At 45.9% G+C, this 23,482-nt stretch overlaps 1 protein-coding gene across 1 annotated transcript in view; it reads left to right on the top strand.

The window, feature by feature from the left end:
• The first annotated feature begins 343 nt into the window (after positions 1 to 343).
• The window catches only part of COL14A1 (collagen type XIV alpha 1 chain), a 258,070-nt gene continuing 234,931 nt past the window's right edge, over positions 344 to 23,482 (top strand). The window contains exons 1-2 of the mRNA XM_063924450.1: positions 344 to 569; positions 21,138 to 21,253. Coding sequence (XP_063780520.1) covers positions 21,166 to 21,253 — 88 coding nt within the window. The 5' untranslated portion in view covers positions 344 to 569; positions 21,138 to 21,165. The remainder of the gene's footprint in view (positions 570 to 21,137; positions 21,254 to 23,482) is intronic.

Genomic DNA, 23,482 nt, shown 5'->3' with positions numbered 1-23,482 from the left:
CCCACCTTGATTTTTGCACCAAGCCCCTTATTGCCTAAAACTGATTTTACCAAGTTAAAACAATAATAAAAAAACACCATTGGAGGATTCAGCCAACAGCGGCTCCAATCTGAGCACAATAATGACACAAATACCAGCCGTACAACCGGTAATCCTACTAGTAACATATTATGTATAAATATAAAAGCATTTCTGCAAAATGTGTCATTAAAAAACATTTCCATGGGGTCTCAGGTCAGCGCAGTTGGGGGCTCTGGTGTGTATGGAGCTGCCATCATTTAGGGCTGAGAAGGTAATTGTGAAAGGAGGGGCTCGCAGGGAGATGTGAATGCCAGTGATTAGCTGTGGGGCTTTTCTCTATCCACCTTCTTTTTGTATAATTGGCCGTCTGACTGCTTTCTTTCCTCTTTTCCACTTGCTGAGATCAAGTGCTGAGGAAGAGGGAGCAGCTGGGAGTCTCGCTGGCTGGGGAGGACCCTGATCCGACTGGAGGAGGCAAATGAGAACATCAGAAGGAATCTGAACTTTTTACAGGACTAATAATTACTTTATTTCTAATGATTTTACAGGTGAGTTTTATTATTCTAGCACCAGAAACATTATTCTTTATCTGCAAATGATTTGTTAGTATTGTGAGATCCAGGATTTATATTACACACAACTGTAGGTTTACGTCTTTTTATGTATAGTTATTTTCATCCTGGTCCTATTATTTCCAATCTCTTATTGTTAAGACAAAAAAATTGCAGGGGTGTTTGAGAAATATGTTGTCCTGCATCCTATTGTGTAATGCATTTAGTAATCTCTACAGTCAGAGGCAGATCATCCATTAGGCACCCAAGGCTCTTGCCTAAGGTCCTGTAGCCACTAAGGGGCTCAGGTTACTCTAACACTGTTTTATGTGGGTTTCTTTGTCAAATGATGGACGGTGACTTGCCTAGTGCCCTATGGGGTCTTAAGCAGGCTCTGTCTGCAGTATTCAGTAGGTTGGAGAGTCTCCTGACAAAGCCATTAAGTTTAGGACCTACTGTATATACCCGACTTGCTAGCTACATTAATATATTACCATTGCTGTGTAATCCAGTATAGATTAGTAATATATGTATCCATGACTCTGGGGTGGTGGACCCTATTTTACAGCGACTTTCTAACTTTTTAAAGATGTTTTTAGGAGGTTTTTTTTTGTGGCTGGTAGTGTCACTGTACTTTATATTAACCAGGTGCATAGTTTGACTTCTCTTACCCTGGAGGCAGTTTCCAGTATCTGATTGTGTTATGTTAGAAATGAACAGTTGTGCAGTAACACTTTTCTCTATAGATCTAAATTAATTATCTGCTCTTATTCTAAATGTACAGCTAAGTATATAGTGCTACTGGTTCTAGTTTGTGTATTGGATGTACAGTAGTTCTTGGTGCCTACAGATGTATTAATCTGTGTTCATTGCAACTGCCCAAAACCCTGTTTTATATCCTTTGTACATAATATAAATAATTATTATTACAATGCATGTACTAACAGCTCACTGTATCACTTCTCGTTTATATGATAATCTCGTGTCCATTACATGTTCTTATTATGTATGTAAGGACAAATATAGAGTATAATTCCTCTAGGGCTTATTTTCTGTTGTAATCTGGGTGTGCTGAATAGCGCTGGTGTCTGAGATGGCTCACACCCCATTTAAAGCTCCATAAACATCCATATATTAGAGCAAAGTTTTATATAGGATAACTATTGTCACAGTAATCATTATTAAATCTTAAGACTTTTGTTGCAAGGAAATTACCATTTAAAATGCTCTTATTTATATAATTGGATCTTGTTCTGTATGACGGAAACCACCAGTATTGGATGCAGTTGTTTTGCATGCTCAACGTTTGCTTGTATTTTTCAATCTATATAACTTCAAATTTTGCAAAAGCATCTAAAATACAAAAGAACTATAATATAATGAAGACTAGCTAACAGTATGTTGGCTCCTGGGAGGAACCAGTGGACATAGGACAGGACATAAATAGATGTATCTGGTAAATTAGATGCAAATACTGACAGCTAAATTCCAAATGAACTTAACAAAATATCTATACAGTTTGATGTTCTTCTAGAATACCTCCACTGTAGCTTCATGTGCTCCTTAAAAGTTATCTTTGAAACAACATTTACAGACTTTAGAAAGCATATTTGGTACAGCACAGTGAAATGCTGTGATCATTTATTGTCTTGTAGTCTTGTGCCCAGAGACAGCTGTGAAAGGTCAGCAGCTCCAACATTCATCTTAGTTTCCTAAAAACACCATATAATTTTTTTCTTCTTGAATTACATCAATATATCTTAGACTGTAATGTAAATATGGAATCTATAATGTAGAACAATTCCTGATCTAGAGATGCCCCATGAAGCTGGTGGCCCAGTGCAACTGTCTTGACTGCCATCCCCACATCTGCTGCCAAATTAGATAGAAATGTATTTATCTAAGGTCACTGTATTGGGCTTTATGATATATAAACTATCACTAGCGGATGCATTTGTGTGAGCCCTGAAAAATATTTATATCCGTAATATACAGATCAAATACTTTGTGGCATTTATTATGCAGGGAAACCACCAGGTGAGTGGACTTTAATTGCTCGCAAACCCTCAGTTTGCACAGGTTGGGCTCCTGCAAATAGTCTTATCTAGATATTATGTCAGCGTACAAAGCCTGGTTTCAGGTGCTCTCACCTTTACTTAGCGGATTTATCTGCTCCCATCTAGGGGTTAAGGTTAGCAGAGGTTAATATCCCAGGCATTACCCCTATCTGCTGGCTTGGGTGAGATCTGAGAACTGCTTTACCTGAAGAAAGGTATTCATCATCTGTCAAGAATTCCTCTCTAAAGGTGTATTGGCCTCAAGCTATGAATATAAGAATCCACCCGTCAGTGTGTGTTGGAAATGAATGTTTGGAAGCTTCTCCTCCCTGCATTCGTCCCTTGTGTGTGTGATGTACTATATCACTGCTCTGAGGTCTAAGGACAATCTGTGTGGACCAGGAATAAATTATTATATGTCATTTTAAACTGTAATTCCTCAAACTCCCAGGAGGGGACTGTCTAACCACTATCTATTGATCATCTGGATGGCACTCCTCATCACAAAGCGGTTTGGAAGCTGTGTGGGCAGTGATGTTATTAGGTTCTCTAAAGACCCAGGACCCGGGCCCATAACCACATAAAAGTCATAGCCGCAGATTTACGGTATAAAATTACAGTTCACAAGAGGTCTCTGGATGTTAAAGGTAGAATTGCTCCAAAATGTGATTATTCTCCACCATCAAGCTGTATCGGGATTAGAGAACCCTAGAAGTGGCTCAGATTCTTATAATGCAATTTCTGTATAATAATGTACAGCAAGAAAATGTATAGTGCAAAACTTAAGTGCAGACTGATAAGTCCCTACGGGGAGGCGGAAGGAGGGGGCATTTTAAAGTTATGGACATTTCTATACACCAACTTTGCCCTGTCCTTAGTGCTGAAAAAGCAATTTAGTGATATTGTTGGTAATTTCCTGTGTGGTGTACAAAGCATCAAAGCTGTTAGGAACCTGGGAAGTAGTAAAGTGCCTAGTGTACTGTATACTATTGACATATAAAGTTACCCAACCATATCTGTAATTAGATACTGTGAGACCATGGATGACGGGATAGCAATTGGATACTGTGGGATTGTGCATGACAGGAAAGCAGATATATACTGAGGGATTGTGCATGACAGGAAAGCAGATATATACTGAGGGATTGTGCATGACGGGATAGCAGATGTCACTCAAAATTTTTCAACAGTAAACGTATTATGTAAACATAAAATAAACAAGTTGATGCATGAGCCTCGTGTAATTTATACAGTAGGTGTGTATGACACCATAATCTTCGCACATCAGTTTAACAAGAGCCTGCCATCACTTCTCTAGGCTGCTCAGGGCCCTACTTTTACATTTACTGAAATACTTAGTGATGCTGTGGACATCCTAATAACCCGATTGGCTGCAGTTTGTTCTGATCGTGTCTCCTACAAAACTGTAAAACGTTCAACATGTGATCTATACAGCTTCTGTCATCTATAGGCACAGGGGATCAACTAAGGATCCCCAGGAATCCTGGCAGCATCTATCAGATATTAGCTACTTCGTCTCATATCCCCGAATGGCATTCCCACCACCATGACCCCTACCACCAGGTACATAGGGGCATAGTTATTATTATTTATCGGGTTTTAGACCTGATACATATAATTTTGTATGCTTATAGCGGCAGTAAGCAATTAAAGATCGCCAGCTTTTAATAAAAAGAGATAATGCGATTAATTTACCCAGGGGGAGGGGGCGCCCGTGCTACTGCGCATGGGCGGTCCTCAGACCATGCATGTGCCAGCACCCACTGCCTGTAAATTGCAACGTTATTGACTAGGGGCACGCTCGCTTGGAAAATTTGTTAAATTTGCTCCTGGCCATTCCTCATCAATAAATCAGTTCAACACAGAGGGCTCCAATCGTAAAGTAAGTGGGAAGTCCAGGAGAAGAGCACCTTGTACCTGGTGGAAGGGGCCTAGTTGGAAGGCCTGGAATGGGTCACCTCATAATGGACAGGATGCATCAGCAAAAAAATGTTTTTGGAGTCTTGGCCGCATTCTTCATATGCACCAAGCTCCGGAAAGTGAAGTTGTTCCAGAGCTTGGACCCAAAAGGTTACTCTTGCTATAGATGGCATCGCTTCATGGGGGTCATTCCGAGTTGTTCGCTCGTTGACGATTTTTGCTATGCTGCGATTTGTTGCTAATTGCGCATGCGCAAAGCACGCAGGGCGCATGTGCTTAGTTATTTAACTAAAAACTTAGCAGATTTGCTGTTGTCTGTGCGGCGCTTTTCAGTCGCACTGCTGATCGTTGGATGATTGACAGGAAAGGGGCGTTTCTGGGTGGTAACTGAGCGTTTTCCGGGAGTGTGCTAAAAAACGCAGGCGTGTCAGGGAAAAACGCGGGAGTGTCTGGAGAAACGGGGGAGTGGCTGGCCGAACGCAGGGCGTGTTTGTGACATCAGACCAGGAACTAAACGGACTGAGGTGATCGCAATCTGTGCGTAGGTCTGGAGCTACTCAGAAACTGTAAGGAATTATTTAGTAGCACTTCTGCTAATCTAAGATACACTCCCTGAGGGCGGCGGCCTAGCGTGTGCAATGCTGCTAAAAGCAGCTAGCGAGCAAACAACTCGGAATGAGGGCCCATATACGCCTAAGGGCTTCTCTCTGCAACAGTCCCACGTATGTGCAGAAGAACTCGCAGTTCATAAACCCAGAAGTCCCCACACTGCAAAGGACAGTTCTTACCAAGAGAGCCATCCTTTGCTTACATTTACGTGTGTTCAGTGCTAGTAAATGCCGCTATGCATGCATTCAGTGGCAGGATGTATCGCATTGTAAATGCAATGCATGATGCATCCCGCCCAATAAGTACAGCGGTTATAAGTCTCAGGAACCTGTGTAACGTTGACCTGGCCTGTGTTTGTGGTCAGCTTCTTGCACCACTAATAGGTGGTTGACCCCGGTCCAATTAGGGCAACCATGTGGCCAAATGATACAGTGATGCCTCATTTGTCCTGTGTGTGTAGCCAGCTTTGGTCTGTGTGTAATTAACCCTTTGGTTACCACTTTCTATTTATTTTTGTAATTTATTTTTTAAAATTCATACCAGTGTAACATGAGATTTTCCATTCTTCCTCTTTGATCTCTTATTCGTCAATTTTTATGGTATCCGGTCTCTAGATTGACAGTAACAGGGTCGACCGTGTCTAGGTCGACCACTATTGGTCGACAGTAACTAGGTCGACAGGGAATAGTAACCTGCAAAGCGAGCCATGCGAGGGGGCACGGTGCACTAATTGGGGTTCCCGGACACTGTACAGTGAAAACGACACAAAAAAACACATTAAAAAAATCATGTCAACCTTTTGACCTGTCGACCTAGATCATGTCGACCTAGAGACCCTGTCGACCTAGTTACTGTCGACCAATAGTGGTCGATCTAGACACTGTTGACTTAAGTGTGGTCGACCTTCCATACCACACCGCATTTCTCAGCCCCTCACATGTTACTTAAGTTTTAATGCAGCGCCAAATACAATGCAGTATAACAAAATGGGCCTTACTTTGATAACATGGGGGGTCATTCCGAGTTGTTCGCTCGTTATTTTTTTCTCACAACGGAGCGATTAGTCGCTAATGCGCATGCGCAATGTCCGCAGTGCGACTGCACCAAGTAAATTTGCTATGCAGTTAGGTATTTTACTCACGGCATTACAAGGTTTTTTCTTCGTTCTGGTGATCGTAATGTGATTGACAGGAAGTGGGTGTTTCTGGGCGGAAACAGGCCGTTTTATGGTTGTGTGCGAAAAAACGCTACAGTTTTTGGGAAAAACGCGGGAGTGGCTGGAGAAACGGAGGAGTGTGGGCGAACGCTGGGTGTGTTTGTGACGTCAAACCAGGAACGACAAGCACTGAACTGATCACAGATGCCGAGTAAGTGTGGAGCTACTCAGAAACTGCTAAGAAGTGTCTATTCGCAATTCTGCTAATCTTTCGTTCGCAATTTTGAAAAGCTAAGATTCACTGCCAGTAGCTAAAAGCAGCTAAAAGCAGCTTGCGAGCGAACAACTCGGAATGACCCCCATGGTGTAAAATCTAACTATGTGATGTAACCATAGCAACCAGGGGGAGGATTTGCTAAAGCTTTTAGAAATGGAAAAGTGGAGGTGTGGCAACCAATCAGGTTCTAGCTATCATTTTCTAGACTATTGCAGAAAAATTATAGCTAAAATGTCACTGGTTGCCACTTTTTCTTGGTTAAAGATTATAGTAGGTCTACCCCCAGTTCCCAGCCAATCACACAGACTGGTAAAAGGCAGATAAATAATCGGTTGCTATGGGCGACGTCACTTCATTGCTGAGGCCATATGTAATAAGCCATGTGTCATAAGCTTTTTTTTTATTTCTAAAATTATTAATTTGCTCATAGTGATAACTATGCCCCATAGTGACGCCACTGTATATCAGAAGTTATCTGAAAAGAGAAGAGGATATCATGTAACCATTATGTTATTACTGGGGTGTGGTATGTTAGGTAGATTAGACTTAGGTCGTCAGTGTCTAGGTCAACCACTATTGGTCGACAGTAAGTAGGTCGACAGGGACTGTAGGTCGTCATGTACTAGGTCCACATGATAAAAGGTCGATATGAGTTTTTTTTACTTTTTTTGGTGTCGTTTTCTCCGTACAGTGACTGGGAACCGCAATTAGTGCACCGTGTCCCCTCACATGTCTCGCTTCACTCGCCATGCTTTGGGCAAGGTGCCTCGCTGCGCTTGGCACAGGTTACCGTTCCCAATTGTACTCCATGTGGATCATATAGTATGAAAAAGTAAAAAATAAAAAGGATTTAAAAAACAACAACCTCATGTCGACCTTTTGTCATGTCGACCTAGGGGTAAATTTACTAAGATGGGAGTTTTATTTAAGATGGGATGTTGCCCATAGCAACCAATCAGATTCCAGGTACTATCATCTAGAAGGTGCTAGATAAATGAGAAGTAGAATCTGATTAGTTGCTATGGGCAACATCCCATCTTAAATAGAACTCCCATCTTAGTAAATTTACCCCCTAGAGTCCCTGTCGACCTAGAAACCATGTTGACCTACTTATTGCCGTCCTAAAGACCGGATCCCGTATTACTGTACCTGATATTGATAAACAAGGGTACTTCAGCTGGCGGCCCTCGTGTCAGTGTGCGCTTGGTGTCGTGTGCCTGCTAGGTTCCCACCTGGAGCAGTAGCACCCTAGATATTATACAAGGCTGATATATGACCTACTACTACAGCCTCTAGGTTATAAGCTCTCACCGTTCCACGTCGGCACCTGGTCTGTCAGCCTCTCCTTGTCTGTAAGTTTAGTTTGTCTTCTGTACAGTTTGTTACACCAACTTTCCAGTGCTACAGAGTTTTGTGGGGCCTCGTTTGACAATGTCTGATTGAGAGATGGGCGTAAACCCGATTTGTATTCAGTTTAGTGATTATTGGCGGTCTGCGCATACATCTAAGACTGCCTACTTGCCACCGTGGTCACAGAGAGGCTTTATTCACAAAGTGATTGACAGTCGGGGGCCACCTGGGGTACATATGTAACAAGAGAGTGGCGGCATAAACTGCAGGTGTGTCGCATTTCGGGTGTGTGTTACTGCTTGCAATCCTGTGCACAGTAGAAATGTCTCCGCCATCTTACTTCCTGCGCCCATGCTGCGCGGCCATAAAGCTACTCGGATGGACAATGTTTGCCTGATGTGCGTGCAATGGTTGCGCCTTTGTACGCAAGCGGCAGATCAGAGACGCCAGTTCTGAGCATCTCTAGACAACTCCCGGAGGCAGGGCAGCCATCAGGGGGGGACTGTGGGAACTGGTGTCCCGGGCCCTTACAGAGAGGGGGCCCACCCCTGGCTCTTACCGCCAAAACCTGTAGAGCTGCACCAGTCTGTCAATCAACAGCGGGCTGATGCGCAAGGAGGACGTCTTAAAGCAAGACTTATCTGAGCATCAGCTCTCGGTGACTCGTTCCTGTAGGTCCACAAGACATCACCTCTATGTAACATCACAATATATGACATCACATAGGGGTGGAGCAGTGCGGCAGAATTTTTTTTTGGGGGGAAAGGAAGGGGTCAGTCCCGGGCCCCATAATTTCTGATGGCAGCCCTGCCCGGAGGCTCCGATATTTACATATTTTCTCTAGGCCGTTGCGTACAAAATAATAGCTGTTAATGCATTTATCTGCATCAGGCTCCAAATGCTGCCATACTAATTCTTACGTATAATTACAGACATTATTTTAGTATAGTCATTTGTTTTTAAACATGCAGTCTTTAGGGCTAGGCAATACAGGGGGGTTAGATGTAGCCACTCGCCTGAGTCTTAGCCCTAGCCGTCACCCCCCCCCCCCAATCTTATCCCTAGCTGCCACCCCAGGCGGGTTAGGGTAGGGACAGGGGAGGGGTAAAATAATTACCCCGTTCCCGTCGGCATTTTCATTGTCGGGATGTCGGTGTCAGTTATGTGACCGCCGGTATCCCGACAGCCTGGATCACATACCGGACCCATCTATGTCGTATGGCAGAGAATGTAACAGCAAATCAAAAGCTAAAATCCAAGGAGCAATAAACATGGCTCCATCTGTATGTAGAAAGTGGGAAATCTCTGCCTCTCCCCAGCGCTCTCCTGTATCTCACAGACAGCAAGATGCCACTTTATACATATGGAAGATGTTTAGAGTTGTGTGTAAGTAATGACAGGGGATGCGTTAATATCCCAAAGGACGGGATCCCGGCGGTCGATATACCGAATCCGGAATTATGAGGGACGCCATAAACCTGAGGTTGGGATCCCGGCATCAAAATACAGACAAAAACAAAAGCCAGAATCCCGATCGTTCTTCCAGTGGGAAGCGCTTTCGTCCTGCCACGGGGGGGGGGGGGGAGGTTAGGTTTAGGCATTAGAAAGAGGGTTAGGGTGCAGGGATGGGAAGGGTATGGTTAGGTACCGGGGAGGGAAGGTTAGGTTTAGGCACCTAGCAGGGGAGGTTAGGGTTAGGAACCAAGCGGGGAGGGTTAGGGGTAGGGGGCAGGGGAGGGTTAGGTTTAGGCAGCGGGGAAGGGAGGGGTAGGGGGCAGGGGAGGGTTAGGTTTAGGCAGCGGGGAAGGGAGGGGTAGGGGGCAGGGGAGGGTTAGGAATAGGCAGCGGGGAAGGGAGGGTTAGGAGTAGAGGGGAGGGTTAGGTTTAGGCAGCGGGGAAGGGAGGGTTAGGGGTAGGGGGCAGGGGAGGGTTAGGAATAGGCAGCGGGGAAGGGGAGGGTTAGGTTTAGGCAGCGGGGAGAAGGGAGGGTTAGGGTTAGGCACCACCAGGGAGGATTAGGGATAGGCACCACCAGGGAGGGTAAGAGGTAGGCACCACCAGGGAGGGTTAGGTATAGGCAGCGGGGAAGGGAGGGTTAGGATTAGGCACCACCAGGGAGGGTTAGGTTTAGGCAGTGGGGAAGGGAGGGTTAGGGGTAGGCACCACCCAGGGAGGGTAAGAGGTAGGCACCACCCAGGGAGGGTAAGAGGTAGGCACCACCAGGGAGGGTTAGGGTTAGGCACCACCAGGGAGGGTTAGGTTTAGGCAGCGGGGAAGGGAGGAGTAGGCACCACCAGGGAGGGTTAGGATTAGGCACCACCAGGGAGGATTAGGGATAGGCACCACCAGGGAGGATTAGGGGTAGGCACCACCATTGAGGATTAGGGATAGGCACCACCAGGGAGGGTTAGGGGTAGGCACCACCAGGGAGGATTAGGGTTAGGCACCACCAGGGAGGATTAGGGATAGGCACCACCAGGGAGGATTAGGGATAGGCACCACCAGGGACGATTAGGGTTAGGCACCACCAGGGAGGATTAGGGATAGGCACCACCAGGGAGGATTAGGGATAGGCACCACCAGGGAGGGTTAGGGGTAGGCACCACCAGGGAGGATTAGGGTTAGGCACCACCAGGGAGGATTAGGGTTAGGCACCACCAGGGAGGATTAGGGATAGGCACCACCAGGGAGGATTAGGGATAGGCACCACCAGGGAGGGTTAGGGGTAGGCACCACCAGGGAGGATTAGGGATAGGCACCACCAGGGAGGGTTAGGGATAGGCACCACCAGGGAGGGTTAGGGGTAGGCACCACCAGAGAGGATTAGGGATAGGCACCACCAGGGAGGATTAGGGTTAGGCACCACCAGGGAGGATTAGGGTTAGGCACCACCAGGGAGGATTAGGGATAGGCACCACCAGGGAGGGTTAGGGGTAGGCACCACCAGGGAGGATTAGGGATAGGCACCACCAGGGAGGGTTAGGGGTAGGCACCACCAGGGAGGATTAGGGTTAGGCACCACCAGGGAGGATTAGGGATAGGCACCACCAGGGAGGATTAGGGATAGGCACCACCAGGGAGGGTTAGGGGTAGGCACCACCAGAGAGGATTAGGGATAGGCACCACAGAGAGGATTAGGGATAGGCACCACCAGGGAGGGTTAGGTTTAGGCACCATCAGGGAGGGTTAGGGTAGGGGGCAGGGGAGGGTTAGGGTACTTTCCAGGGGCCTGTCGGTATTCTGACCATCGGCATCCCGTCCATCGGGATATCATACTGAATCCAATGACAAACATCGGTGTCTATTTACTACTAAAAACGTAAAAAAAACTAACAATCACTATTGCTGCTTATCGCTGCAGTGCAGATTTTAGTTGCGGCATAATTCAGCAATCTGGGGCTTCTGTCATAACCTCTGCAAAAGCCTGCTGCTATCAGGAGATTTCTCTACCTCACAGTCAGCTAGTAACTGCAGCTGGGGAGAAGCGAGGCTTTCTGTCACCTGAGGCAAATGCTCTATGCTTCCCAGTAGATAATAGTCACCATCGGTTTACTTGGATTCAGGTGTCAGGAGTGTAAAGACTGAAATACATGAAGGGTGAAGGCAAAACCTTTTCTTAGTCCCGTTACATTAAGGTGCCAATGCCTTCTGCATTTTTTCTGGTGCTTTTACCTGTAAATGGAGCATGCAGTCTCCACTGTCTCAAGACTCAAAGATAATTATCACTGCTTGTACTACACTGCCTCACCTACCACAAAGCATCACAGTCACTGCCATACAATACAAACTACAACAAAGCATCACAGTCACTGCCATATAATACAACCTTCAGCAAAGCATCACAGTCACTGCCATATAATACAACCTACAACAAAGCATCACAGTCACTGCCATATAATACAACCTACAACAAAGCATCACAGTCACTGCTATATAATACAACCTACAACAAAGCATCACAGTCACTGCCATACAATACAACCTACAACAAAGCAACACAGTCACTGCCATACAATACAACCTAAAACAAAGCATCACAGTCACTGCTATATAATACAACCTACAACAAAGCATCACAGTCACTGCCATATAATACAACCTACAACAAAGCATCACAGTCACTGCCATATAATACAACCTACAACAAAGCATCACAGTCACTGCCATACAATACAACCTACAACAAAGCATCACAGTCACTGCTATATAATACAACCTACAACAAAGCATCACAGTCACTGCCATACAATACAACCTACAACAAAGCATCACAGTCACTGCCATACAATACAACCTACAACAAAGCATCACAGTCACTGCCATATAATACAACCTACAACAAAGCATCACAGTCACTGCCATATAATACAGAGAGCATTAGGGATTGCCATATAATACAGAAAGCAACAGTGACTGCCATATATATATATAAAATGCACAAAGCTTCAGTGACCCCCACATAATGCTGACAGCATCAAAAAATACAAAGAGCATTAGTGACTGCCATATAATACAGAGAGCATCGGTGACTGCCATGAAATGCAGAGATCATTAGTGACTGCCGTATAATACAGAGTGCATCAGTGACCACCATGTAATGCAGAGATCATTAGTGACTGCCGTATAATACAGAGAGCATCAGTGACTGAATATAATACAAACATTATCAGCGACTGCTATATAATACAGAAAGCATCAGTGACTGCCATATAATACAGAGAGTATAAATGACCTCCATTTAATGCACAAAGCATCAGTAACCCCCACATAATGCAGACAATATCATAAAATACAAAGAGCATCAGTGGCTGCCATATAATACAGAGAGCATCAGTGACTGCCATGTAATACATAGAGCATCAGTGACCGCCATGTAATACAGAGATCATCAGTGACTGCTATATAATACAGAGAACATCAGTGACTGCCATGTAATACAGAGATCATAAGTGACTGCCATATAATACAGAGAGCATCGGTGACTGCCATGTAATACAGAAATCATTAGTGACTGCCATATAATGCAGAGAGCATCAGTGACTGCCGTATAATAGAGAGCATCAGTCACTGAATATAATACAGAGATCATCAGTGACCGCCATGTAATACAGAGATCATCAGTGACCGCCATGTAATACAGAGATCATCAGTGACCGCCATGTAATACAGAGATCATCAGTGACCACCATAGTATATAGAGGTTACTAATTTTTAATACATATAATAGAAGTTGCCAGGTTTGTTACATTTTGTCACCATATGATAATGCTATACCTGTCATACCATTCTGTGAGGCCCATTTATCAAACAATATTAGCCACACATACTAGGTATCCCTGGTAGCTATGTAGGAGGGACCACAGCAAATATCTCCGTTACCTGCTACGAACCCTCCATTCCCGCCGGCAGCTGCATCCCCTATAGCTTTCTATGGGGGATGTGTCACTGCCAGATTTACCAATGTGCATTCCCGAGATTTGCCCCCGCAGCTTCCTCCATCTGAAGATGGCAGTAGCCAATGTAGCCTATGGGATACTCACCACATTTGCAGCCGGCAGAGGGTTCCCCTGGAAGAGGCCACTGTGCGGTCAGCGGGACCACACATGCGTAACAGCCCCGGCACCACACTCAATACATCGCAGGGATGGCTCCTTTCTGAGCCCCTGGCCCTGCGGGTGCATATTGATATATGGCGCTGATGTGAACACATTCTGCAATGTGATCTTGGGTGCTCGGGCAATACGCAGGTGTAGAGTACCAGGGATTTATATTTTGATATTTACCAGGTAGTTTAGGACAGCAATAACAATAATATGTACTTATTGTACCTTAACGTGATGTGTGCCGCAGTACATCAGTCACTCGCTCCGTTAGCACCTGAGACTGAGGGCCAATCCAGAGCTGGCTCAGGTCACCCCATCTCAAGATTACCTCAGCTTCTCTTTGCCAAGTTCATGAAACCACTTTGCAGTCCCCATAACAGGAGGACTGCGGTAACTCAGAGGGACTGCAGGAGAAATCTGTCATTTCTCTGAGGAAGTCTTCTAGTGCAGCTTGAGAAAGCAGTGATATAACCACTACCTTCAGCAAAAACAGATTATCACTGCTTCATAAATAGTCTCTTTAATTGTATTGAGATAATAGTTTATAACTCAGTATAACCAGGGTGGAAACTTGATCTGTGAATATAGGGGGTCATTCAGAGTTGATCGCTCGCTAGCAGTTTTTAGCAGCCGTGCAAACGCATAGTCGCCGCCCACGGGGGAGTGTATTTTCGCTTTGCAGGAGTGCGAACGCCTGTGCAGCAGAGCGCCTGCAAAATAATTTTGTGCAAAACAAGACCAGCCCTGTAGTTACTTATCCTGTGCGATGATTGCTGCGACGAGTGACACGATAATGACGTCAGATACCCGCCCAGCAAACGCCCGGCCACGCCTGTGTTTTTCCAAACACTCCCAGAAAATGGTCACTTGAAAATGGTCACTTGCCCTCTTCCTGTCAATCTCCTTGCGTTCGGCTGTGCGATTGGAATCGTCGCTAGAACCAGTGCAAAACCACAATGGACTTCGTACCCGTACGATGCGCATGCGCATTGCAGTGCATACGCATGCGCAGATTAGCCATTTTTTTCAATGATCGCTATGCAGCGAACAACGGTAGCTAGCGATCAACTCGGAATGACCCCCTTAACCCTTGCAATTTGTCTCAGCTGATTTCCAACTTTATATTATATTAAAACGGATGTGACTTGGGCCTCGCTTCGTGAATGAATGGTATTTGCTGAGTCTCATAATTTTCCCCTAAATACGCAAAGTGAAAATGATATGTACTCAGGGGCGTAGAGAGGGATGCCGTGCCCAAGTAATGCAGGGGGTGTGGCCTAATCATGGGAGCTACGACCATTCCCCCTTTTAAAAATCTCTTTAAAAATAATTCCAGTGAATAGAAGTACCTGAAGGGTCATTAGTGGGTCATCTATTTTCCTCTTTGTATAACTGACCGTAGGATGTACTTACTGCAGTAAGCACGGTATTACCATGTACTGTCTCGTTGTTTGCCCTGTATATAGTGGCACCCTATAAATAAAGTTTAATTACAGAAGGAGCCTCGCTCATCTAGCCTTCTTTGCTGTGCCTAGGTGCACCAAGGCTTATTAGCATAAGCCTTTCATCTATTGTTCTCAACAGCAATACAATACAGAGAGAACAATACAGCAGGGGATTAAGTCATTACAGCAGGGGATTAAGTCCGACTGCCCTGGCTAAATTAATTCTATTAAAGGAATAGATGAGCAGGGCTCCATCTGTACAATAAGTAATTATTGATTCTGTCACTGCTTACACGTCTCTAGATAGCTACACAAATTACAACTTCATGAGCAATTTTTAATAAAAATCTTTCTATCACAACCATGTAACCTTTACAATCACCCCTACTCTTGTTCCTCTATTGCTGATCTACTTCCTTCTAATCATGGCTAGTGTCTATGATGAATGTACCAGTCTCCGCCACTCTCCCGGAATGTCACACATTTTCAGGAGTCCCACAGAATTCCATTAGAGTTTTGCAAGCTCATTCATCCTACCCACTTCCAAGTGAAAGAGGCAGGATGGGCAATTTGCCTTATCATGGCCCAGCCGGGTGTGGTTCATCAAATCGACAGTGTCTAGGTCGACAATGTTTAGGTCGACCACTATAGGTCGACAGTCACTAGGTCGACATGGATGGAAGGTCGACAGGGTTTCTAGGTCGACGTGTGCTAGGTCGACAGGTCTAAAGGTCGACATGAGGATTTTTTTTTTTATGTGTCGTTTTCTTCGTAGAGTGACCGGGATCCCAAATTAGTGCACCGCGTTCGCTCGCCATGCTTCGGGCATGGTGCCTTCGCTCTGCTACCGCTTCGCTCGGCACACTTTACCGTTCCAATCGTAGTCCACGTGGATCGTTAAGTATGAAAATATTCAAAAAAAGATATTTTTTTTTAAAAACTCATGTCGACCTTTAGACCTGTCGACCTAGCACATGTCGACCTAGAAACCCTGTCGACCTTCCATCCATGTCGACCTAGTGACTGTCGACCTATAGTGGTCGACCTAAACCATGTCGACATAGACACTGTCGATCTTCAGACCGGATCCCGGCCCAGCCACCCATAGTACATTCCTATCATTGCTTCATAAGATCTGGGCAAAATGAGGTGATTTGCCAGCCCTGCCCCTGCACTGGAGAAGTAATCTGAATAGATTTTTGTAAACTCAGTAAATCCCTGGGAAGATGCCACTGCAATTCAAGAGAACGGATTTATGAGACATAACGTTTATACAGATGAAGCCATGCTCATCTATCCCTTTAATCGGATTAACTGAGCCAGGGCAGTCGGCTGTAATGACTTAATCCCGTATACCAGCTGTTTCAGCCTTACTTGCAGAGCTTTTAGAGTGCTACCATAGACTCACAGGGGCTGACGCAGAGTTGGATGTGTCCGTTATGTGGATCTAGCTAGCGTGTTTTCACATCTTGCAGAACTCTGGGGACCTAATTCAGACCTGATCACAACAGCAAAATGTTTCTCTAATGGGGAAAACCATGTGCACTGCAGGTTGGGGCAGAGATAAAATGTGCAGAGAGAGTTAGATGTGGGTGTGGTGTGTTCAAACTGAAATCTAAATTGCAGTGTAAAAGTAAAGTAGCCAGTATTTACCCTGCGCAGAAACAATATAACCCACCCAATCTAACTCTCTCTGCACATGTTACATCTGCCCCACCTGCAGTGCACATAGTTTTGCCCATTAGAGAAAGATTTAGCTTTTGCGATCAGGTCTGAATTAGGCCCTGGAGCCGACTACCTGCAGTGCAGACGCACGTTTCACTTGCCTCCAGAATTGGACTGGCTCACTGCAGTCAATTTACCAACGGTCAAAATCCCGACGAGGTCAAAATCCCGACATAGTCAAAATACCAACATTTAAAATACCGACAAGGTCAAAATACCGACACGGTCAAAATACCGACAGGTCAAAATACCGACATGAGTTTTTCATGATTTTTTAATTGAAACCGACATGTTCATACTTTACCATCCCAGTGGACCTGGAGGGGGAATATAATAGTGTGCTGAGCGCTCGCTCGCCACACTTATATGGTGTCCATGTCGACATACACACAAAAAAAAACAATTGAAAACTCATGTTGGCATTTTGACATGTCGGTATTTTGTCCATGTCGGGATTTTGAACGTCGGTCAATTGCTGTCGGGATTTCGACCGTCGGGATTTTGATTGTAGGTCTTTCATACCGATCCCCTCTGGGGTATTGGTGGAATCTGCTGCCAGTCTGTGCATACAAGTGTAATTCACCCCTAGGGGTATATTTACTAAAATCCAAGTTTTTAGAAGTGGAGGTGTTGCCCATAGCAACCATTCAGATTCTAGCTATTATCTTCTAGAAGGTGCCAGATAAATGATAGCTAGAATCTGATTGGTTGCTATTGGTAACATCCCTCATAGTAAATACCCTTTAGGCTCTCTATCCTGGTTTGATTATACAGGTGCCTCCACCCAAGCTATACCTCCCTTACCAGGTAACTAGGGCCTGATTACTGATATGCACAAAAAAACCCACACGGTTATTACAATATACTGTATGTTATAGATAATAACCGACACAGGTAGCAAATAAAAGGTTTCTGCAAATGTAAGTATTAGTAGTATTCTTGGCCCTAATTCATGTTTGTACACAAATGCATTTGCTATTTTCAAGGCTACGGAGCAGCTAATGTTAGCAAGTACAGCTGCCGCCCATTACTGAAGAGACGCCAGCTGGACTCATCGCAAACTCAATCCGAATTGCATAAACATTTGCAGCCTATACGCACTAAGAAGGAACATCAGGTCTAAGGGTTGCCCCCTGGCTACGCAGACTGGCACCAAGTTTCTCTGCATACTTATCGCAGCCGAAGGTTGATACATGCCCTGAAAACAGCTGCCTGAGTTTTTTGCCACCACTCCCCGTTACCTCCCCAAATGGTCCCCTCCTGCCAATCACTCTATGATAAAAATGTCAGTTTGAGCGCGTTTTGCAAAAGCACCTTGACACACGTCCAGTGTTTCTGTGATGTCTGTGTAAGTAGAGCTGTGATGCTTACAGACTGATGGCTGCTCTTCAGTCCCAGGAGCTCTGCCTGCTCCTCCTGCTCCTCCCTCAGCCTGCGATTAGCAAAACTAGTCCTGCTCACTCCTTCAGCCGCACTGCTGTCTGTTATGTCTCCTCATGTAATCCACCTCAGAGCCAGCAATCTCCGCTCTGGTCAGGGGCAAACGCAAGACTTCTGCATGGCGGGCGGTTCCAAATGTGTGATTTTAGAGCATTGTCGCCAGCCCATGAAGGAGGCATATTTATCGTGTAACAAGCTATACTCTGTCTGGCCCAAACACAGTGCAGTTTTTGTAATACAGTACATCAGACATATGCAGGCCCTGTGATCACGGTAAGCCACTTACCAGATTCTCTCAGGTGCAATGATTGAGCGCTCAGATCCACAGACACACACACACACACACACACACACACACACACACACACACACACACACACACACACACACACACACCAGACTTGGTAGGAAAATCTGCTGCCAATGAACATGTGCAGCAGCTCCATTCCGCCATTTATACTGCATATAGTGGCCGCTGGCTAAGCTATGGGGAAGGGGGGTTTCCGGGCAACTGGAAACCCCCCCCCCCACGTTTGCCTATATTGGAATTGGAACTCAGCGATTCTTCCCATCTATTAGGCGGCACCTCTCCCCTTAGGACAGATAATGCTGTGACCTGTCTCTGCAGTGTTCTTGCGCTGCTGTCGCCACCATTAAGTGCGCCTCCCTAAAGCGCAAGTCCCCCTCTGCACTCCTACCTCAGGAGATGCCGCCTCTCTCCAACTGTGACTTATTGTATCAGTGTCCGCAAGCACAGTCTGCAGCACTAGCCCTGTTTTAGCCAGATTCTGGCCCATATCACCAATTATGTACAACATCATTCATATTAAGTCAGTCAATACTTATATAAAGCCACACATCATACAAGTATATTGTCACCAATAGCAATAAATAATACATTACATATAGTATACAAATTAATGAACCTTAGGTGACTCTTTAAGGGGTCACACAAGGAAAATATTTAGCGGCACTCCGTCTCTTTGCACATTCAATCAGCATTACTGACGTCACAGCCAATCGGCGGTCTTGCTGTATAGAGTAGACGCTCAGACCCTCCCCTATCCTTGTGCATTAATTTAGATTTTCATAGTTTAATTAGAAGAGTCCACACTTTAGTCCCTTCTCTTAGCCTAATGTTGGATGGGGGCACACTATAAATAATTAAAGTTACTGTACTATTCCCCGGCAGAATGCTGCTCTCACTACATCTTGTACAACACAACCTGAACACGTGTTCCAGATTTCCCCGAACCCCCCCCCCCCCCCATTACATATCATTAATTTACACATTGGGGGTCATTCCGAGTTGATCGTAGCTGTGCCAAATTTAGCACAGCTACGATCATTCACACTGACATGCGGGGAGTCGCCCAGCACAGGGCTAGTCCGCCCCGCATATCAGTGCCGCCCCCCCCCCCCCCCCCCCGCAGAAGGGCACTTCAAGAGTAGCTCCCGACCAGCGCAGCTTTAGTGTGCTGGCAGGGAGCTACTCGTCGCTCCCCGGCCCGCAGCGGCTGTGTGTGACATCACGCAGCCGCCGCGGACCCCCCCCCCCCCCCCACGCTCCGGCCACGCCTGCGTTGGCCGGACCGCTCCCCCTAAACGGCGGCTTAACGCCGCCGTCCAGCCCCCTCCCGCCCAGCGATCACTACGCAACAACGGCTGCCATGCGCCGGCGCACTGCAGCGCCGGCAAATGCGCAGTTCCGACCTGATCGCTGCGCTGCGACAAACTGCAGTGAGCGATCGGGTCGGAATGACCCCCATTGTCCCTTCATTCATACTGCTGGTGCACCAAGAGAAGTGGAATTAGTTCTGCCTATTTTAACTAAACTTCAGATCTTGTGGGTGTCCTAGTGTTTAATTTAAAAATTAATTATAAGAACCTTTATCCAAGCTTGTGGAAATTAGATTGAAGTGTTGGTGCATGTTATGCACATAAGCAGCCAGGAGAGGGCAGCACTATAAGTTTATTCATTTGTTGAAAAGGTGCTCTCCTGGTACTGTTTATGTTTGTAAAAATATGCAGTGTGCATGCCCGCAAAGACAACGCAGGCATATGTCGCATATCTGGCTACTTACAACTTGAGAAGCGCAGCGGGGGGGAGGGAAGTGGCGTCCTGACAAAGGTGGAACTTGATCAGACATAGGTCCCATGCGCCAGCAGAAATAGGCATATACGCCTGGTAGGAGGAGTATATTTTGTACCTGACAATGATGATGACTTGACGTAAACCAGGCTCTACATACAGGGACTCCTGCATGGGGGGAACTACAAATAGTTAGTTACAGGGTCGGACTGGCCCACAGGGGTACCAGGGAAACCACCGGTAGGCCCCACTGCCTGAGGGCCCACTCCTTCCTCTAAGGATCAGGTTCCAGACTGTGCACTTGTATTATACATGGTAGATATGTTGCATTACACTGCACTAGACTATTGTGTATTTCAAGCATCTGTGGAGGCTGGCCACACCCCCTTTGGAGGCTGGCCACACTCTTAAGTATGGGCCCCTGTCACTGCATTCCCCCGGTGGGCCCTTCATGCCCCAGTCCGACACTGGTTAGTTATCAGTGCCGGCTTCCCAGCTCCCACCTGCACACTGGGCTTGGACTTCTAGGTCCAGATAATGCAAAAAAAAAAAAAAAAAAGTTTTTATTGAAAAATATAATTGCTGTTTTTCATAATAAAGCATTTGAGCACCATTTGGAGATACCATCAGCTATCGGAGTACTACAAGTACCACCACAGTTCATGATATATAAGCCTTCCCATTGCAGAAGGATCCCGGTGAAGGCTACCACCGACGATAGTCACCGGGAGGGGGGCTTGATAATCAGGCAAAAGCCCTAAACCCTGCATAAACATCCACATTTTTTTAGGACCTATTGCCTTTGCTAAACAGACCCCATAAGCGCGACTGTTACATGAAGAGTTACATGTGTCATTTATGTATTTGCAGACTTGCTGACTGGACTCTAGTGGGCACAATGAGGGCACAACACAACCTGCATACGGCGGTCTTCCTGTCACTCCTAGCGGTGACCATCTTTCTATCCAGTCTTGGGCAGAGTCAAGGTAATCTTTGCAGCTTGTGGTTTATCTGGTGTGCAGATGCGAAATGCGTTGGAACAGTGTTCTGTTATAACTGTTTACCCGGTGTAATACTGCACACGTAATATACTGTATTGTTTATACTTTACCTCACATTTACCTCCTACAGCCTATCACGCCCAATATGGACCCACACTGAATGTGACCCTTCGTGTAATCGTCATGCTGTTTATGCCGGTGTTTTGTTATCAGTGTAATAATAATATTTTTTCCCCCTTGATGTTTTTCTAATACATGTGATTTCTTACAGTATTGTAATGCCAGGATGAATTCCTCGTTAACGCGTGATATTATTATCGTTATGGTTAGCAATTATGACATGTGTGACAATGATGGAAGATACAGTGCTGATTGCGTCACTCATGTCTGGTTATGTGTTGCGGTATGCGGCCATGCCTAGCAAGACCTGTGGGCCTGATTCTCTGGGTTGGACGCAGTGGAGTGATGTGTTTAATCTGTGCATACGTACAGGTTTTGTACATATGGGTGGTCATTCCGAGTTGATCGCAGCCAGCAACTTTTTGCTGCTGCTGCGATCAACTAGTCCACGCCTATGGGGGAGTGTATTTTAGCTTAGCAGGGGTGTGACCGCTTGTGCAGTCCTGCTAAGCTAAAAGAAATTCAAGCAGATCAAGACCAGCCCTGGACATACTTACCCTGTGCGACGATCTCAGCGATGCTGGGTCCGGCTTTGACGTCAGACATCCGCCCTCCGTTCTCCTGGACACGCCTGCGTTTTCTTCTCCACTCCCCGAAAACGTCTGGCAACAGTCCGGAGACGCCCAGGAGCGCCTTCTTACTGTCAATCTTCTTGCGGTCGTCTCTGCGACCGCTTTCTACGTTGGGTCGCCGGGCAACGACGCATGTGCGCAGTGCGGCCGCCGCGCATGCGCATTCCGGACCCTTTTGCACCGCAGCGACAAACCGCTGCGTGCGAGCGGGTCGGAATGACCCCCATAGAGTCGCAGCGCAGATTTGGACGCATGGTAGCAGAAGTTCCAAGGTGGAGACTTGGAGGTAACAGGGGACTGGCTAATCAGACGCATTGCTGTTGCAGGTGTGTGGCAGGTAGTGGTTGCCTTCTGAGACGCAAAATCATTCACGGAAGATGCCATATTCAGACGGATAATCTGCACCTGCCAAAGTTTTGAGGGTGCGACGCTTTAGTCTGATGGCACAACCAATGTTTCATCTAGAGACACACTAAGCGCTTTTTGAGCATCTGTGGGCTCTGAAAGTTGACATCTCAGTCCTTGCACAGTCAGACGCACGGACGTATACTTGGGAAGGGTTTTGTAGTGCATTTGCATAAAGTCCCAGACGGGCAACCGGGAACAGATGCGCAAAACTCCAGATTAGGCCCATTATGTGCTTATGGCAATGGTGCTCACAGCTGTATAATTAGAAGAGTTCCCCAGACAAGTACAGGCCTCTACCTGGAAAGAAGAATTCATTTTATATGGGACAGTATTGGGCTGGGCTGGAATAAGTGCCAAGGAACACAAGCCTTGGGGTCCCGATGATTAACACAGCTAATCTTAATGTGTCGCCCCTAACTCTACAAATAATATCGCTTTACCTAAGTTAGCCTTGGTGGGGTTGTTGCATCTACAGGTAAATTGCCAGGCATATTTATTCTGCAGGGCCGAGATAATTGGATGCAGAATAAAATATGCAAATAAGCAATAAGTACGATGTAGTTGATGGATTTAGGTCTTGCAGGTTCTCACACGCCTCAATCCCCCTTTTAAAGAAAATCAATCCCAAGAATGTTTTTAAAGATTCCAGTTTATTGCCTTTGTAAGCTGAAGTGTTGCAGGCTCTGCGAAATAGTATTTTCATTGGGCGAGGTCGTATTTCCTAGTTTCCAAAAGTATCAAGTTGTTTTACATATAGAACTCTGTGTGAGTTTTCTGACGGCCGCATATGGTAAAGTGCTACAGCCACACTTCATAAAAGGCTTAGACAACCCATCACCCACCAGCTACTGTTGGAATTAGAGAATCTGGACGGTTCACTGAAACCTCGCTCATACCGTTACACTTTTTCATAGGCTTTCTATGCACTTTGGAGGTTGCAGTTCCACAGAGGTCAAAGGGGCAATTCAATTAGGAGCGATGAGCCATTTGCACGGCAAGGCAAATTTGCACAGTGACCAGCATTTGCGATCCAATTCCATTGCAATCCAATTCC

This window comes from Pseudophryne corroboree, chromosome 5 (genome assembly GCF_028390025.1).
Source record: "Pseudophryne corroboree isolate aPseCor3 chromosome 5, aPseCor3.hap2, whole genome shotgun sequence".
NCBI lineage: Eukaryota > Metazoa > Chordata > Amphibia > Anura > Myobatrachidae > Pseudophryne > Pseudophryne corroboree.
Note: the sequence above shows the minus strand (reverse complement) of the source record. Positions and strands in the feature narration are given on the sequence as shown.